The 20,448-nt window shown below is 37.1% G+C and overlaps 2 protein-coding genes across 3 annotated transcripts; both read right to left on the minus strand.

Moving 5' to 3' along the window:
- Positions 1-1,438: 1,438 nt before the first annotated feature.
- Positions 1,439-2,790, minus strand: LOC138896715 (protein FAR1-RELATED SEQUENCE 4-like). Its single transcript, XM_070181924.1, has 2 exons — positions 2,049-2,790; positions 1,439-1,964 (listed from the first exon to the last, which is right to left on the minus strand). The coding sequence occupies exons 1-2, from the start codon at positions 2,781-2,783 to the stop codon at positions 1,506-1,508; spliced, it is 1,194 nt and encodes a 397-aa protein (XP_070038025.1). The 5' UTR covers positions 2,784-2,790; the 3' UTR covers positions 1,439-1,505.
- Positions 2,791-7,338: 4,548 nt separating this feature from the next.
- On the minus strand, positions 7,339-20,289 carry LOC104096623 (uncharacterized). Of its 2 annotated transcripts, none has more exons than XM_009603023.4 (13): positions 20,148-20,289; positions 19,965-20,014; positions 18,439-18,487; positions 18,312-18,360; positions 17,074-17,144; positions 16,457-16,515; positions 16,122-16,223; positions 15,669-15,726; positions 15,353-15,489; positions 15,167-15,223; positions 14,197-14,294; positions 8,406-8,611; positions 7,339-7,728 (listed from the first exon to the last, which is right to left on the minus strand). In XM_009603023.4, exons 2-13 carry the CDS (start codon positions 19,974-19,976, stop codon positions 7,658-7,660), a joined length of 969 nt encoding a protein of 322 aa, XP_009601318.1. In that variant the 5' UTR covers positions 19,977-20,014; positions 20,148-20,289; the 3' UTR covers positions 7,339-7,657. The 2 variants fall into 2 exon arrangements, with proteins under 2 accessions (XP_009601318.1, XP_009601319.1); XM_009603024.4 differs by having other exon boundaries at positions 20,110-20,250.
- Positions 20,290-20,448: the final 159 nt, after the last annotated feature.

The raw sequence follows: 20,448 nt of genomic DNA on the forward strand, positions 1-20,448 counted from the left end.
GTCATTTGCTATATAATATATATGTACTTTAGATTTACTTTATTAAAGATATTATTTAATTGACTCCATATTTTTCTTAGGATTGATTGTGGTGCATTCCTAATCAAGTATGTGGAGTTGTTGCTGATGGGAAAGGATATGGAGAAATTCCAACCTGAGGACATATCAAACTTCAGAAAAGAACTTGCAGCAAATCTTTGGGCACATGGAGAGTGAAAAATAAATTCTGGTTATGATACACCACCAGAAAATGTCGGCGACGACTATGATAGTAAAAATAAAACTTTCTGCCCAAAGGAGCTGTAGTGTAGTTGTAAAGAAAGTCAGCTGTAGTGAAATTGGTATAAAATTATTGTAAAGAATCCATATGAATTCTGAAATATCCTGTAAATTGTTACAAGGCACTTTATTTTGTTTGCATAGCACAATTTTTTGGTCACAGCTATGCTAAATTACAGTTTCAGCAGTAATATGAAGGCATCGTGTTATTAATTTCTTTCTTTCTGTTAACTATTGATTTGTCCATTTTTTCACAGTTTTAAAGGGCCAATATTTGATTAAATTGTCTTGAAGTTTTTAGAAATTCAAAGCAACACACATTGATTGTTGTAGAACTTCAGAATCTGTTAACTACATCCTTATTTGTTGAAGGATTAAAATAATATTCAAGACATATTTTTTAAAATGTGCTAAACTTTTGGAATATAGATAATAAACTGAGATTTCCAGAAGTTAAGGACATTTTAGAAATTTATGTCCTATATATTAGATTCATACTTCAAATATTCCGGACGTTTCAAAAAATTATGTCCTGAAGTCTACTTGTACCAATCTCATTTTAAAAATAAGATGTAGCAAGCTGTGTTTAGCAAGCTGCAGATGTCAATTTTATAACTACTGATTTGTCCATTTTAAATTACCTATTTTTTATTAAATTTGTAGAGATATAGCAAAAGATACATTGATTGTTGTAGAACTTCAGGACATTATGTTCATAAACGTCCTGATTTGTTGAAGGATGAAAATAATATTCAGGACATATTTTTCTAAAATGTCCTGAACTTCTGGAAATCTAGATAATAATCTGAGATTTTCAGAAGTTAAGGACATTTTAGAAATTTATGTCCTTAATATTAGATTCATACTTGAAATTTTCAGGACTTGTAAAAGATTATGTCCTTAAGTTTTACTTGTACCAATCTCATTTTAAAAATAAAGATGTAGCAAGTTGCAGGCGTCAAATTATATAAAGAAAAGGACTTTCTTATTTACTTACGGCAAGAATAAAATTCCATAAATAATAATTGATCCGACAAAGATAAATTAAACTCCCAGAAAAAGAAAAAGAAACAAAGAGCAAGTAAGTGCAAAGAAACTTTGAAAATTTAGGACATCTTTTATATAACTATCTGCTAATGTTTACTTGCTCAAATAAAAATAATCTAAATGAATCCAATTTATAGCAAAAACTTAAAAGAGTAGATAAACATAAGTGGATATATCTATTATTCTCTATGCTTCCTTGAAAATGGATGGACTGCCGGAGAATATATACAAGATGTTCTATTATGACCAATTCTTCTGCAACGACCACATTTGAATGTTATTTTTGATGATTCGGTAGCTGGAATATGCCTTTTCTTCTGCCTTCTACCTGGCGGGACTTTGAAATCTGGAGGTTTAATAATTTGTGACTTAACACTCTCTGGTACAATCCAAGAATCCGTATGTCCTACAGGATGTATTTGTCTTTCATATGTTTTCAGCCAAGATTCCTTTAAGTACCAGTCCGAGCAGAAATTGGACTTCTTGATGTTTCTCTTCTCGATAGCTGCAATTGCATGTATACATGGTAATTCATCAAATTGAAACTGAAAACAATCACATGTTCTTTTGTTTAAGTCCACCAAGAAAGTAATTCCTTCTTCCTCAACTCTAGAACGCCATGAATCAACAAGGAAGACCTTCAAAGTTGAAAAACTATAAGTTAGTATATTAAGTTAAATTATTATTAAAATAATAAGCTAAAGTAAGAACATAATACTTACATTTAAAGTAAAAGCTAAATCTATCTTTTTCTTCAATTCCTCTTCTACCCAACAAGAAACGTCATAAAAAGTTCCTTCTGCTTCATTTCTTCTTTCATAAAACCAACGTTGTAGCTTCACTTGGATGAAATCCATCATTCTTAATATAGGCAACTCCCTTGCTTCTAATAGCACAGAATTCATTGACTCAACTATGTTTGTTGTGAGCATGTCATATCTTCGTCGTGGACTACAAGAATGTGCCCACCTTTCTGGTGGTTCTTTCATCAAGTAGTCAAAAGTCTTCTTATCAACTTTTGCTATATCTGACATGTATAGATCAAATTCTTTGCGCCTGTATACTCTTGCAGCACTTTGGAAAAGTTTTATGACCTCACTTTTCACTTTCCTTCGCTTTAGGTTCTGCTCCAAATGATAGATACAAATCCCATGGTGGCTTTCAGGATATACCTTTGCAATGCCATGTGCAATAGATTGATGCATGTCCGATAAAAAAATTAAATTGTCACGGCTCCCAATTGCATTGCGAAGCTCACTAAAGTACCACTCATAGGAATTGTTATTTTCAGATTCTGCAATTCCAAAGGCTAGTGAGAATATTTGTTTATTTGCATCCTTTGAAACTGAAATCATTAAAACACCACGATATTTTGACTTCAAAAAAGTTGGATCAACAGCAATCACTGGTCTACAATGATTCCAACCAGCTATTGATGATCCATATGCATAAAACATATAAAGAAACCTGAAAATACAGTTTAACAGAAGGTTAAAAATACAGGACACCAAATCCTTAATATTTTCACTGCACATATCAAAGTTAAGGACATAATGTCCTTAACATTTTCAGTGCACACATCAAAGTTAAGGAGAACTTGTCCTTAACTTTTAGAATGCACACATCATAGTTAAGGATACCATGTCCTTAAAATTTACAATGCATACATCAAAGTTAAGGACACCATGTCCTTAACATTTTCACTGCACATATCAAAGTTAAGGACACCATCTCGTTAACTTTTTCACTGCACACATCAAAGTTAAGGACACCATGTCCTTAACATTTTTACTACACACATCAAAGTTAAGGACACCATCTCGTTAACTTTTTCACTGCACACATCAAAGTTAAGGACACCATGTCCTTAATATTTTCACTGCACATAGCAAAGTTAAGGACACAATGTCCTTAACCTTTTTACTGCACACATCAAAGTTAAGGACATGCACACATCAAAGTTAAGGACACCATGTCCTTAAGTTTTTCACTATACACATCCAAGTTAAGGATACCATGTCCTTAACTTTTTCACTGCACACATCCAAGTTAAGGACACCATGTCCTTAACATTTTCACTGCACACATCAAAGTTAAAGATACCATGTCCTTAATATTTTCACTGCACACATCAAAGTTAAGGACACCATGTCCTTAACTTTTTCATTGCACACATCGAAGTTAAGGACACCATGTCCTTAGTTTTTTCACTGCACACATCAAAGTTAGGGACACCATGTCCTTAATATTTTTATTGTACATATCCAAGTTAAGGACACCATGTCCTAAAGTTTATGAAACAGACTAATAAAAATCTTTTTGATTGTTTACCTGTTGTTGTCGTCTAACTTTATGTTAGTGTATGTTCCCGGATTTTTACTTTTCATCATATACAAGTATGAAGACAATAATTCATAATTCTCTTCAGGAGTTCCTCTTATTAAAGCTGAAGCACGTTGAATAGCACGCCACGCCTTGTGATAACCAATGTCTAGTCCATGCAATTTTTGCATTTCTGCCATGACAAAGGCTGGTGTAACTTCAAACCTTGGGTCTCGAAGATTGTCGATAATGTAACCACTAATCAACTTTGAAGTTGCATGCCTTTGATCAGCTTTCATAGTGTTAACTGAGCAGTCATGATTTTTCTCAATCTTTACTATCTTGAATAGTGTTGAATCTTTAATTCTGAAAGCACGCACACACCACCCACACCTATCATCATTGCATTTCAACGAATATCTTGTTGAGCTTGATCTAACAACCTTGAATTCAAAATGTCCTTTAATTGCTATATTGGAAAAACAGTTAATTATACTCTTTTTTTTGTCAAATATTGATCCCACTTTTATTTCATCCAACGAAGTATTTTCTCTTAATATCGTAGTTGGGGATTCTTTTTGTTTCGAATTTGAGCTTTGTCTAGTTAGTTGAGTAAAGGTTTTTTCAGCAACTTCTTCTATTACTGGTGCACTCTCTAAGACTTGAATACCCAAAGCTTGTTTGTTGTCAATCTCTATAATGCTTTGTCCTTCTACTTGAATAGAATCAAATGTTTGAAACATCTCTTTAGTTATTGGTTGAGCTTTAACCACATCTATTTCCATTATCTGTTGGCATTTGTCTTGATTGTCTTGTTGAGTTTCTGTATTGACATGTTCAAAGGTGCTTGTAGAATCAAAAACTCTTTCCGAAATATCAACAATGAAACGACATCCCGTGAAGAGTGAATGACTTTTTAGTAACTCTATACATGTGTGAAGATCTAAATCTTTGGATACAAGCATTCCCTTGCTTGTTCCCAGATTGATATCAAACCATATCATTGCTTCAAACTTGTCTCTATCCAATTCAATAACTTCAAAGACCTGGTTAATGAAATCTTCAAATCGAATTGCCTCAGGTACTAGAACAAGCTTTGTTTGATGATCAAGATACTTATAGTCTGCAGTCCATCTACCATTAAAAGCAACTATAATACATATTGTATCCATCCTGCAAGTCAAGAAAATGGAAAATTCAGGACATATTTATACAACAATCGTGAAGTTAAGGACAAGATGTCCTAAACTTTATCAATACAAGTTGCAAAACACAGGACACTATGTCCTTAATATTTAGAACAACAGTCATAAAGTTAAGGATATCATGTCCTAAATTTTATCAATACAAGTTGCAAATACATGACACTATGTCCTTAATATTTACACAGTAGTCATGAAATTAATGACATCATGTCCTAAACTTTATTAGTATAGGTCGCAAAAACAGGACACTATGTCCTTAATTTTTACACAGTAGTCATGAAGTTAAGGACATCATGTCCTAAACTTTATCAGTACAAGTTGCAAAAACAGGACACCATATCCTTAACTTTGATGTGTGCAGTCAAAATGTTAAGGACATGGTGTCCTTAATTTGGATGTGTGCATTGTAAAAGTTAAGGACAAGCTGTCCTTAACTTTGATGTGTGCAGTGAAAAAGTTAAGGACATTGTGTCCTTAACTTTGTTGTGTGCAGTGAAAATGTTAAGGACATGGTGTCCTTAATATTTAGAACAACAGTCATGAAGTTAAGGACATCGTGTCCTTAACTTTATTAATACAATTTGCAAATACAAGACACTATGTCCTTAATATTTAGAACAACAATCATGAAGTTAAGGACAGCGTGTCCTTAACTTTATCAATACAAGTTGCAAAACACAGGACACTTTATCCTTAATATTTTTTAGAACAACAATCATGTTAAGGACACCAAATCCTTAACATTATGTCCTCAATATTTACAGAACAATCATAGAGTTAAGGACGCGATGTCCTTAACGTTATCAAAACAGAAAAGAAAAAAAAATCAAATTCCTAGCATCTTATTCTTCAGTAACGAAATAAAAATTCACACAAACACACAAAAGCATATAGAGATATCTGAAACTTTAGAACTTACTGTAATTTTATGGTGAATTTTGGACGAGAAAGTTGAATTCCGAACTTAGACAAAAAGTTTGAAATCGGAAGAGAAACTTCTGCAATTTTGGACGATCACAACAATTTTCTTCACGTAAGTTTGAGCTGCTACTGATCGTGAATAAGAAGCGTATGTATCAGCAAAATCCTATATAGCAGAAGGGTATTTTCGTCCGGGCGGGTAAAAATTTATTAAAGCAGTGGCTAAAGACTTAATACATTTAAAACAGTGGCTTAAAAGTAAATACATGTGTTATTACTGGCTATCTGTGCACATCGGCCAAAAAATGATGGGTCGGCTCGTGGGGGTCCACAGCCCACATAGGGTTGGGTAGGCTGACGATTATAAGACCCATCAAAATGGTAGGCTGGCCCAATCCAGCACGTCAATTGTTAAAGCCCACGCTGGACTAACACGGCCCGGCCCATATTAACAGCTCTAAATACTACGGACCGAAAAAGGAAACAGCACTAACTTCCAGAGCATTAGCTTTGGATAACAAAAATGGTGTTGTACCGGAGAAATCGTAGCACGGGATCAAAATCAATGTCAGCGTTTAACCCAGGGCTTCAATCGATTTTATCTTCAAACGCCTCCTTCAACGACTTTTCCGAACTAGCCATGGCTGAACCGGTGGAGCGCCACCACCACCTCCGTTGCAAAATTACCAGTACTTCTGTCGGAATTTAAACCGTGAAAATAGTTTACCTTGCTGTGATAAATGCTCCCACATGTCATTAGGTGAAACAACGGGTGGATTAATCTTTTGGAGCAGATCTTGGTAGTGAATGTTCCTCAAGCGCTGGAACCGGCCGTGCAACGGCATCAGAATTTCCCGATTTAAGCTTCAACGCCTGTTCCAAAGGTGCTAAGGTTTCGATTTAAGCTTCCCCATTTGATGATATGGATTTTGCTCCTCTAGTGGTGTCGTTAACATGATGTCATCGAAGAAAAAATGAAGGTGAAGGTGAAAGTGAGCAGTAAACGAAAAATGGGTGGAAGACGAAGTTAAACAAAAGTGACTGGAAAATTGATTCTTCCGACGAAGCTTATATTTTCCGGCAAAACTATTTGTTGTAGCTTAAACGTAGAAAGAGAGAGAGAGTGTGACAAATACACATAGGTATATCTTTGAAATAGTTTTAAGTGTTTACTAGGTACTACTACTTTGACGTAGGCAAACAACTCCTACGTCAGTACCATCTATTGCTCAACAATCAATTTTGTAGATTATCATCTTTAGCAAAAATGCCACTGGAATGTGGCAGTGCAGGTTAAGTTCAGAATCGAACTGTCTCCCATGGCAGCTTTTCGCGCAGATCACAAGCAGAGAAACTTGATTATTATCTTCACCTGGTGCACTGTTATTTGCAGGAAACGGAGTTGGGTTAGGGAAGGAAAGCAAAATGTGTTATCACCTGGGGCGTGTATGTATGTAGCGTACAGGAGACGGATTCATCCAAACCCATAACTTTTGATGCGGAGCATAAATTTATGTGTAAAGTCTACTGAGATTGCAATAAATAGTAGATTTGAACTCATAGCTTTCAAAATATAATGACTTCAATGCTAAAAAATTTAATGGCTGAATTCATAGGGTTTAAATCTTGGATCCGTCTCTGGTTCTCCCACAATGTGTGAATTGCGAATTCTCTCCCATTTCTTCCCCAAAATATAAAGGATATAATACATACCAAAGGCAAATTGTCTTGAGCTAAGTAAGAGTCAATACCGAGGGAAGATGACAATCACTAGACCGGATTTTCAGAATATACAAGTATAAAAAATAAAGTAAAAATATTCAGTTTACAACCAAAGCATTCACTACACAGAATCCGATGAGGCAGCTGCTACCCCAGGCCAACTATGTAGAGCTTGTGTGCTCAAGCATGTCCTGCAGAGCTTGAGGAAGATTCAAGACAATTTCTGCATATGCTGCAAGAAACAAGGTGCCAGCTACTAATTTGTCCAAATCGATACATAAAATCAACATTAAATGCAAATCATCGTCCAAAGAAGCTTGGGGAGTTCTTTACTCTCACTTTACTCTATACTTCTTTTTCGAGAAGAAGGTAAGACACTCTTTTCCATATTTTATCAAACGCCTTATTTCATTAACTGCTTTCCCCACCCTCAGACCCAAAAAGAAAACAGAAAAAAAAGTGATTCATAGAATAAGTTTACTAAAAAAGAACCTGAAAACTGGGTTTAGAGAAGATTGTCTTCAACTCTCCAAATAGTAAGTAGGCGAAAAGTTTTGCATCTCCGCTTTAAGTCTATTTCTGACATAAAGAGAGCTTTATAATAGTTGCCTTACCACCTCATGGATGGGTTCAATCTATCTTTTAATGTCCAATACATCTCTTCAGCGATAAGATAAGGGTTTTTAACCTTAGCTCAGTAATTCTTTGTTAAGTATAATTGATCTATCCAGAGCTAGAAAGTATACAGGCAGATATAGTCACCAGAAGCCTTCTCGTGACTCAGCCTCACATTACCACGAAAAGGAAATATATTTAAGAGTTCTTCCAAAAGGTTAACACAGAATATGCATTGGACAAACATATAATACGTAAAGTAACAGAGATGGAATTCAGATAAAGAAGCAAAACCTTCCGGCAGACTCATGGTCCGGAGTGCATCCTCTGCGTATGTCAAACGCGCTGGGATAGGGTGACTTCCTACTCCATTTCCTTTCTGACTCAAGGGAATTGTTTCGGAGGATTTCTTGGACTGGTGCATAGGCCATGCCAAGACACTAACCCCAGAGGGAAGTGTAGAGATCAGATCAGCATATCTCAGACTAACTGTCACCTTCCTGCAAGAAGAAAACAAATGATGGTAAGAATTGGAGTTTGCAAGTTAAACCATAAATTGCTCTCTGTTCAGTGACCAAGATTATAGATCAAACATTCGCTTTTGGCAGACATACAGACAATGAGATCTGAATCAAACACTCGATCCAAAAATGTTGTTAGTTAGAGGCACACAAAAGCAAGTCATGTATGCACAAGATCCAACCAGAAAATGAAGAAATTCGCTACATATGACGAACAAGAGAGCGGGGTGAGGCTATTGTTAGTTTACTTATGTATATAGTGTAGTCTTGTCCCACATTGGTAGAGGAGTAGTATGTCCTTGTATAGTATAGCTATAAATAAGGACCTCTTGTATTGTATTAAACATCCAATATCAATAACATATTTTCTCTCGTGCCTTCTCACATGGTATCAGAGCAATTGTGAGAGACTTATCGCTGTGCATAAATTCCAGCGATTCCGGGAAAGAGAAATCAGTACTTTTTTAAGGTTGTTTTGCATCTGCTTCATCTCCGTCAGTGTTGTGCAAAATCGAACACTACCACAAGAGTCGTCACTGTCCGACGACCAAACCCCAGTGAAAATCTCCGGTAGCAGCCTCCTCACGCGCCACCAGAAGCTCACGCGTGTGAGCTCACGCGCCGGCGCATACGACCACTTCCGGCCATTTTTTGAAGATCTTCCTTCAGAACAATTGGGTCGCCTGGTATTTCCGATTCTACCCCTACTGTTTTCATTTCATTCCGACCACTTTGACTTTTTTTCCGGCAGCTACAGTATTATTCCGATAGCTACAGTAGATTCCGGCAGCTGCAGTATTTCAGTATTCTGTTTCTGTGTTTCCGTACTCTCTTTCAGTGGATTACAATTGATTTTTTCTCTTATTTGGTAATAATTTGCAATAATGTCTTTGAAATTTGATGCTTTTGGGTCTAGAAACATGAGTTCTGGAAGCTCTAATGCTATTATTACCTCGGAACCTTTAATGGGAGGTTCAAACTACTTAGCTTGGGCTTCATCTGTCGAGTTGTGGTGTAGAGGTCAAGGTGTTCAAGATCATCTAATCAAACAGTCTAGCGAAGGAGATGAAAAGGCAATAGCACTTTGGGCAAAAATCGATGCTCAGTTATGTAGCATCTTGTGGCGATCTATTGATTCCAAGTTAATGCCCTTGTTTCGTCCATTCCAGACATGTTATTTGGTTTGGGCAAAGGTACGCACCTTATACACTAATGACATATCTCGCTTCTATGATGTGATATCGTGGATGACAAACTTAAAGAAGCAGGAATTAGATATGTCTACTTACTTGGGTCAAGTACAGGCAGTCATGGAGGAATTTGAGAAGTTGATGCCAGTTTCTGCTAGTGTTGAAAAACAACAAGAGCAGCAATAGAAGATGTTTCTCGTTCTTACCCTCGCTGGACTTCCTAATGATCTTGATTCAGTACGCGACCAGATTTTGGCTAGTCCAACTGTCCCGACAGTTGATGAATTATTCTCTCGATTACTCCGCCTTGCTGCAGCACCAAGTCCACCAGTGATCTCATCACAGATACTTGATTCCTCTGTTCTTGCATCCCAGACAATGGATGTTCGGGCATCTCAAACTATGGAGCATAGACAAGGAGGAGGTCGTTTTGGAAGTCTAGACCCAAGTGTTCTTATTGTCACAAACTTGGACACACTCGTGAAATGTGTTATTCCTTATATGGTCGTCCACTCAAAAATGCTTACATTGCTCAGTCCGAGACTCCAGGTAACCAGGGATTTTCTTTATCTAAAGAAGAATATAATGAGCTCCTTCAGTATCGAGCAAGTAAGCAGACATCTCCACAAGTAGCCTCAGTTGCTCAGACTGACACTTCTGTTACTGGTAATTCTTTTGCTTGTGTTTCCCAGTCTAGCACTCTTGGCCCATGGGTCATGGACTCGGGCGCTTCTGATCACATCTCTGGTAATATATCACTTTTGTCAAATATTGTATATTCACAGTCTCTTCCCACTGTTACTTTAGCCAATGAATGTCAAACTAAGGCAAAAGAAGCTGGACAAGCTAATCCCTTGTTTTCTATCACCCTAGATTCCGTTCTTTATGTCCCTGGCTGTCCTTTTAGTATTGCATTTGTTAGTCGTTTGACTCGTGCCCTCCTTTGTGGTATATATTTTATTGACGATTCTTTTATTATGCAAGACCGCAGTACGGGACAGACAATTGGTACAAGACGTGAATTAGAAGGCCTTTACTACCTTAACTCACTCAGTCCTTCCACAACATGTCTAGTTACAGATCCTCCAGATCTAATCCACAGACGTTTAGGACATCCAAGGTTTATCCAAACTTCAGAAGATGGTGCCTAGTTTATCTAGTTTGTCTACATTAGAATGTGAGTCGTGTCAACTTGGGAAACATACCCGAGCCTCCTTTTCGCGTAGTGTTGAGAGTCATGCAGAGTCTGTCTTCTCCTTAGTTCATTCCGATATATGGGGTCCTAGTAGAGTCAGTTCATCCTTGGGATTTCGTTATTTTGTTAGTTTCATTGATTATTATTCAAGATGTACTTGGCTTTTCTTAATGAAAGATCGTTCTGAGTTATTTTCTATATTCCAGAGTTTCTGTGCTGAAATCAAAAACCAATTTGGTGTTTCTATTCGCATTTTTCGCAGTGATAATGCCTTAGAATATTTATCTTCTCAATTTCAGCAGTTTATGACTTCTCAGGGAATTATTCATCAGACATCTTGTCCTTATACCCCTCAGCGAAATGGGGTTGCTGAGAGAAAGAATAGGCACCTTATTGAGACTGCTCGCACACTTCTAATTGAATCTCGTGTTCCGTTGAGTTTTTGGGGCGATGCAGTTCTCACAGCTTGTTATTTGATTAATCGGATGCTTTCATCTCCCATCAAGGATCAGATTCCGCATTCAGTATTGTTTCCCCACTCACCCTTATACTCTCTTCCACCCCTTGTTTTTGGGAGCACGTGTTTTGCCCCTGGGAAAGATAAGTTAGCTCCTCATCTCAAGTGTGTCTTCCTTGGTTATTCTCGTGTTCAGAAGGGATATCGTTGTTATTTTCCAGATCTTCGTAGGACCTTATGTCAGCTGACGTCACATTTTTTGAGTCTAAACCTTTCTTTACTTCTGCTGACCACCATGATAGATCTGAGGTCTTACCTATACTGACCTTTGAGGAGTTTACTATAGCTCCTCATCCACCTTCGACCACAGAGGTTTCATCCATATCAATCGTTGAGGAGTCTAGTGTTGTTCCCCCTAGTTCCCCAGCCACAGGAACATCACTCTTGACTTATCATCATCGTCCACGTCCTACATCAGGCCCAACTGGTTCTCGTCCTGCGCCTGACCCTGCTCCTGCTGCAGACCCTGCTCCTAGTACACCGATTGCACTTCGGAAAGGTATACAGACCACACTTAACCCTAATCCTCATTATGTCGGTTTGAGTTATCATCGTCTGTCATCTCCCCATTATGCTTTTATATCTTATTTGTCCTCCGTTTCCATCCCTAAGTCTACAGGTGAAGCGTTGTCTCATCCAGGATGGCGACAAGCTATGAGTGACGAGATGTCTATTTTACATACAAGTGGTACTTGGGAGCTTGTTCCTCTTCCCTTCAGGTAAATCTACTGTTGGTTGTCGGTGGGTTTATGCAGTCAAAGTTGGTCCCGATGGACAGATTGATCGACTTAAGGCCCGTCTTGTTGCCAAAGGATATACTCAGATATTTGGGCTCGATTGCAGTGATACATTCTCTCCCGTGGCTAAAATGGCTTCAGTCCGCCTTTTTCTATCCATGGATGCGGTTCATCATTGGCCCCTCTATCAACTGGACATTGAAAATGTCTTTTTTCACGGTGATCTTGAGGATGAGGTTTATATGGAGCAACCACCTGGTTTTGTTGCTCAGGAGGAGTCTCGTGGCCTTGTATGTCGCTTGCGTCGGTCACTTTATGGTCTAAAGCAGTTTCCTCGAGCGCGGTTTGGTAAGTTCAGCATGGTTATCCAGGAATTTGGCATGACCCGTAGTGAAGCTGATCACTCTATGTTTTATCGGCACTCTACTTCAAGTCTCTGTATTTATCTAGTAGTCTATGTTGATGATATTGTTATTACTGGCAATGATCAGGATGGTATTACCAATCTGAAGCAGCATCTCTTCCACACTTCCAAACTAAGGATCTAGGCAGATTGAAGTGCTTTCTAGGTATTGAGGTTGCCCAATCTAGCTCAGGTATTGTTATTTCTCAAAGAAAATATGCTTTAGACATTCTTGAGGAGACGGGGATGATAGGTTGCAGACCTGTTGACACTCCGATGGATCCGAACTCTAAACTTATGCCAGGACAGGGAGAGTCGCTTAGCGATCCTGCAAGCTATAGGCGGCTGGTTGGAAAATTAAATTATCTCACAGTGACTAGACCCGACATTTCTTATCCTGTGAGTGTTGTAAGTCAGTTTATGAATTCTCCCTGTGATAGTCATTGGGATGCAGTTGTCCGCATTATTCGATATATAAAATCGGCTCCAGGCAAAGGGTTACTGTTTGAGGATCGAGGTCATGAGCAGATCGTTGGATACTCAGATGCTGATTGGGCAGGATCGCCTTCTGATAGACGTTCTACGTCTGGATATTGTGTTTTAGTAGGAGGCAATTTGGTGTCCTGGAAGAGCAAGAAACAGAATGTAGTTGCTCGGTCTAGTGCAGAAGCAGAATATCGAGCAATGGCTATGGCAACATGTGAGCTAGTCTGGACCAAACAATTGCTCAAGGAGTTGAAATTTGGTGAAATCAGTCGGATGGAACTTGTGTGCGATAATCAAGCTGCCCTTCATATTGCATCAAATCCGGTGTTCCATGAGAGAACTAAACACATTGAGATTGATTGTCACTTCGTCAGAGAAAAGATACTTTCAGGAGAGATTGCTACAAAGTTTGTGAGGTCGAATGATCAACTTGCAGATATTTTCACCAAGTCTCTCACTGGTCCTCGTATTGGTTATATATGTAACAAGCTCGGTACATATGATTTGTATGCACCAGCTTGAGGGGGAGTGTTAGTTTACAACTATGTATATAGTGTAGTCTTGTCCCACATTGGTAGAGGAGTAGTATGTCCTTGTATAGTATAGCTATAAATAAGGACCTCTTGTATTGTATTGAACATCCAATATCAATAACATATTTTCTCCCGTGCCTTCTCACAGCTATGTTATAGGCTGATAGCATCATAGGGAGATACAATTGAAAACTTTTATCACCGGTCAAAACTAAATCAAGTTGTGCGCCACGATTGTTATACCATATAAGTTAGCTGCTTCATAGTTCACGGTATTGTTAGTTTCTTTGAGTAGTGATATTAGGAAGCTAACATTATTCCTACATCTACAGCCTAAATAACATAGTCCGGTTCACTTAATGCTTTTGTCCAGTACTTCACAAGACCACCCATGACAAAAGGAAGATCCAAGATGGAAAAAAGAGAATAAAACCTACAAAGTCAACCTCTCGTGAAGGATAGTGAAATGGAAGATACAATAACAGAAAGGAAGAAAAGCATACGAATCAAAATCTTCAAGCACAAACTCGATCATATGGTATGGAAGACTATGATAGAGTTCACCGATTTGATTTCCATACAGCTCTTTAATAAGCCGAACCTGCAAAAGAACAAGTTGCATTTTACCAATACAAACATGCCAATGAAAAATATTTTTGAGAGGTAAAATAACTTTGTACCTAAACGGCACTGAAAAAAACCTATTAAAGAACTACAAAAGCTAGATACTCTGTATGTTATCCATCATACAGTAGATCCATCCCCTCAATATAATTTTCATTCGAATACTAAAAAGATTGTTGATTTTCTATTTTGAAGTTCTGAATTATAATATACCCCACATTCCAAAAGCCTCATTCTACTCTGCTTTCCAGTTGATATCTTCTATTTCAGATTCTTATCTTTATTACTCCCTCCGTTTCAAAAAGATTGGTATAGTTCGGAGTACGAAGGTCAAAGTACTTAACTTTGACTGTGAACTTGGACATAGATTCTTCAAGTTTTTTAAAATAAAATTTATATTTTCAGAAACTACATAAAAAGTATTATAAAGTCATAATTGAAAATATTTATAAAATATTTAAGAAAAATGCGGTCAAAAAACAACCCGTAGACTTCCCAAATAGTAATAGTGCCAATCTTTTTGAAACGGGGGGAGTACAATGTTCTGCTGAAATCCTCTGTATTTGCATCTCTAGGTTCCTTTCTTCATCATCCAATGTCCAACCCCAATGGTGATTCCACCTCTTTAATTCAACTATCGCCTCTACTTTGTCCTAATTATTCCACCAAATCTTCTGTGAAACTAGCAAATGATTAACGACTTCGAAGACAGTCTCCAATGCAAAGTGGGAAAGGAGATTAAGTGTGTGATTCAAGCCCATGACTGAGCAAGAAACTGCTGAGTCATATCGTTCACCCAAAAAAAAAGGAAGAACTCTGGTACTTCATTATCTCTAAGTTAGGGCATACCTGTTCCCGTCTATCTACATAGGCTTGCAAGAGATCTCCGACATGGTCAATAAATTTCTGAAGAAATCATGAATGCAAGTTCAGAATTATCCAGTCAGTACTATACAGGAAAAGGCTAGGATCTATACAAATGAAGCAATGACCATGTTAGAATAGGATCTAACACAAATAATGCAGTGACCATACTATTGCATTTGACGAGAGAAACTCATTTTCAGCTTCACGTATTGGCAAGAAAAAAGGAACTGTATGTTCCAGAACAGTCATCTTCTCAAGAAATGACTTGCTTTCAAGCACACAGTGGTATAGGTCACAAGATTCGCCTGTAAATTAGACAAATTGACATCATTCACTAGTAATCTAGATGAAGAATCAAAATTTGACCCCATCTACAACAGAATAAACTTCATTTGGGAAATTTGTACAGGTATATCAAGGTATGTATTGGAATGTTCCCAACTGGAAAATTGTAGCCACCACTAGACAATAGCACGTGAAGTACCTGCAAATGAAGTCTCATATTGTATGCCAATCCTTGCTCCATCTAAGCAACAAATAAACTGCACGGAAAAATATAATATAAAAAAAAAAAAAAAGTCAGGTCTACATCCCTCGCAATTCCAAGCCTCTCCAGCACTGCCAACTTGTTCTGATAGTAAGCACAGCAAACAATATAGATCCAGCCAAACTAAACTACATGTCAACACTTAGTGGAAAGCCAAGATGCAGTAAGAACAGAAAGCACAAAACTACTCAAATTATAAGAGTAGATCGACAATTTTTTTTTTGATAAGCAAGAAATCTGACGAGTAGATCAACAAATGAATTAGACACTACAAGAAAATGGTTTGAAATCCAGAAATCAGAACACATAACTTAAAGATCTTAAAGGATCTTTCACAAAATAATTTCTCCTGTAAACCATGACAAATTGTAGTTACCAGGCACAACATACCTTATTCCCAACTTTGTACGTAATCTTTTCATGAAAAGGATTTGGCAACTGGGTTGTGTCCCCTGGCATCTGCATGGCCTTTCTCTCTGCCTCCATATGTACCTAAGATAGATTGAATCATGCAACAGAAAATTATGTGATAGAATCTGAGAACGGGAGCAGAAAAGTAGTAGAGTAAGCTAAAACCATGTAGCTGTCTGAATCTGGCATCCTCTAATATGATGACAAAAAGGGAAAGATTACTGATTGCTTGGTTGGAAAGAGAAATATCTTAAGGAATAAACAAGCTTGGAGATGAATGGACACTCTGGATCAAATAATTTAACCGTACATACCCGCTCTCTTATTGTTGCTAATAAGCCATCATTCCATTGCTCACCTTCTAAGCTAAGTTCTGCAAAATAATCAAAATGAGACAGGAGTTACATATTGTATAGACTAGATCAAGTACATTTCAAGGATAACTGAGGATCAAACAGGACCGATCGAGGAAAAGAACTCATCGTTATATGTGGAACAAGAAGTAACATGCAGCAAAATGCAATGCTGACTTAAATAAGCTATGCCCACCGCGATCAATACACTATCTACTGAAACAATTTTTTACAAATTCACTCTTTAAAGACATAGTTTAAACATCATAAAATCAAAAATGAATGAGCAAGTATTTAAGAAGCGCTTTTTTTCAAGTAGCAGTCTTTAAAAAACTTGCAGCCATATATGGCTGTTATTAGGTACGCTCCTTAGATCAGATACCAAACAACATGGTACAAGAAACACTTGCAGAAAATAACAAGCGAAAATCAAGTATTAGACTAAACATTACGTTCCATGTGATAAATGAACCATTCCAGTACTATTTGTGTGCTCACAACTTAAATAGAACACAACCAAGAGCAAGAGAAAAAAGAACATCAGAACTAGATGTGCTCTAGAATTCTACCAAAGTTACCTTGAGTTTGAGAAGCACGTGCGGCTTCAAATTCCCTCTGTAGATGCTCAAAAATTGACTTGTCAGAGTCCCTAGAGAAACCATAACTGTCACAGTTATTTGGTGATTCGCACCAATGTAAATGCAGAAAACACAACTACTATGGAAACAGAAAGAAAGCACCACTCTTTTTGGCTCCATCTTAGTAATCTAAGTGCTTGCAAAGATGCCATCATGCTCGGGAGATATGATGTAACTTTATCTGAGCCAAAAGTTTGAGCTCTTAATAAAATTCTTTTAGATGAAATAGCTCCTAATTAAATTAAACTGAGAATTATATGTCATAAGCTCTAAATAAATTTAAATTTTTTTTTTTTTTTGGTAAGGTGAAGATTTTATTAAAAACAGTATCAAGTATTGTCCGTAACAACATGTCCATCTTTCCAATAGTACAAATAATGCAAACAACTATATTTCAAATATTGCAGCTGCTCCTTCTTGCCTTCAAAACACCGACTCTAAATAAATTTAATTGAGAGAGTACATGTCAGAATTTCTGTGCAGTCCTACTTTTGTCCCACCTTAAAAAGGAAGTTATTACACTATTTATATAACAAAAAATGTCTGACGGGACCCGCATTTAATCTTATTAATAAACATTTTCTTCAATTCTATTCTTTAGAAACTAAAACTCAAGATATTCCTTGATGTTTTGCTAACCAAAAACAACTCATATCATTGACTCTTGTATTAATAAAAAATGCACCAAGTCAAAGAGTATTTCCTTTTGATCAACCATTGGAATATGTTTTTTTAAATCTTACATGCTAAGAAACAATGAATTGCAGGAAGTTCTGTTTATTAGTCCAACATTTCTGTGCCAAAAAGTTTTCTCATGATTATAAAGTAGATTAAGGATGCTGATAAATCTTCTTTTCAACTTTTCTAGTTGCGTTTCCATTTTCACGAATTCCTTTGATCCTCCTTACCCTTACAGTTCTCTATTCACATTCTTTCATTAAAGAATTCCCTTATTCAAACCCTAGCCATCCTATCATCACATATATCTAACCTGCAACTACGTGATGTACACGTCAGCTCCTTTCTTAAACTTTGACCGAAAAATAATGGAAGATTCTCTTGCTTGCAACTTTTACTATGTGTCATTCGTAGCAAAAATTCGAGAAAAGATGTGAGATTTAATGAAAAACTTGACAGATCATGTAAATACCAATCAAGTATATCTTAAGATCCAATACCTAGAAAGACGCTCTGCTAGCTCCGAATGTCTTTTAAGAACATTTGAAACTGCCAGCAAAAGGAGCAATATGAATGTGGGATGATGTAAGGGCCAAAAACCAAAGACACAAAAGAAAAGAAGGTTACATCTAGCCCGTACAGCGTCCAGATTTATATCCTCCTCTCGCATAAGAACCTAACAGGCAGCCAATAAAAGGATATATAACCTTTGAAAATACAAATAAAGCGGCCAATAAGAAATCCCAAAAGTCAGTCCTTTCCACTTCAAAAAAGGTTATAAGCATTGACAATATAAATAAAGAGCAATGAGAAATCGCAGAAGCTAGTCCGTTTCCACTTCAAAAACCATGCATACACATGTGCACTCACAATTTAAAAACGCATGTTTCAAATAAGAGTGACATTACTTAACAAGTATTGGGGAGAAGTGATTAGGCATGATATGGTGTTGCTTCAACTTACTAAGGACATGACCCTTGATAGGCGGGTGTGGAGGTTGGGATTAGGGTAGAAGGTTCGTAGTGAGGCATGCGTGTCTCCTTTTCATGCCGATAGCATTAAAATTAGTCTAGTATTTTCGTAACTTCCTATCCGCAGATTTCTTTTGTTGTTTCTTTCGCTTTGAGTATTCTATCACCTTATCTCTTTATCTTGTTGTTGTTACTACTTGTTTTTTCTGCCTCTTTTAATTTTTCTTTGAGCCGGGGGTCTATCGGAAACAACATCTCTACCCTCACAAAGGTCGGAGTAAGATCTGCATACATTCTACCCTCCCCGGACCCCACTTTGTGGAATTACACAGGGTATGTTGTTGTTGTTGTTGTATTACTTAACAAGTATGGCTATCTTAAATCTTCAGTAGATATAATATGTTCACATGCCCTCAAGGGAGAGGGTCTAGCTGCCCATCTCAACAGAGGCAACACTTGGTGAATTCTTGCCATTTGACTAATCCATGGTAAACAAAACCCAATAACTGTGGTGGTAAGAGTTACAGGTAGCCGGTAAACTATCAACATACACACACGCTGCCCCAGACACTATTGTTGGAAAAAAAAGGGGATTTACTTTTAGGATCTGTTGTCAATGGCACCTCATAGTTTCTGTTTCACCTGTAATCTACAATGTTGCTATCCTCCTTTGCCACTCCACTTGGGTTTTTCCTTATATGAAGGGGATTCAACAGCTTACATAGAACCAAAAAGTTCTTTTTGCCCTATTTTCACAGTTGAAAGGAAGTTTTCAACAAAGGAGGTTTTGACATAGCTCTGCCACTGATTAGGGTGTCAAACCCAAACAAATGCATGTATCTCAGAGTAATAGCTGTAAATAAAATTGTCTGAGCTTATCTTAACATGAAGGGCTGTTGTCTTTATATGCTACACAAGAAGACCTAATTGTGGAAAGTGGAAACAACATCAAGAGAAACAACTCTGATGCAAAAGGGCTATCCTCAAAAACATAGTTCTTGTAACTGTAATGACTGATTAACAAAGTACTCAAATTTCAAAAGACAAAAACATGGACTTTCACTTCCATGATATACATTGTACTAAAAGCTGATTGGAAAGAACCCCAATACATGAAATAATCTAAAATTAAATAAAAATTAAGCAAAAAATGCAAGCACTAAAATTTTCCAATACAATTACCATTTCTCCCATTTATAACAGCTTCACTCCTCCTCCTCAATTTGATTACACTGCAGTAAACAAAACATAGAAATTAACAACACCAAAAATCGACTTGGGCAAATTTCAAAAGATAAAGAAGATCGTTTCTAAATCTTTTTTCTACCCAAAAAAAGGAGGGTGAAGAAAAGTGATGAGACCAACAGTTAAAATTTAGAAGCTACTGTGATCTCCATCACAAACTGAATAAACAAAAAGCCCTTGTCTTCAATGTTTCCTCGTCCAATTGTCGATTTTCCGGCAACTGGGAAACGGAAGTAAAAGGCTTCTTTTCTTTTTCATTGTTTGTTCATTAGTATATTAGTTTTATGAAATTTTACATGCAACCCTATAGTATTAAATATTACACTTCAGCCCCGGGTTGTGAGTTTTGTTTGAGATGATTTTCGGTGATGACGTGACAAATAATACTCACATCAGAATGTTACAATGGTAAAAAAAAATC

Source organism: Nicotiana tomentosiformis, chromosome 8 (assembly GCF_000390325.3).
Source record: "Nicotiana tomentosiformis chromosome 8, ASM39032v3, whole genome shotgun sequence".
NCBI lineage: Eukaryota > Viridiplantae > Streptophyta > Magnoliopsida > Solanales > Solanaceae > Nicotiana > Nicotiana tomentosiformis.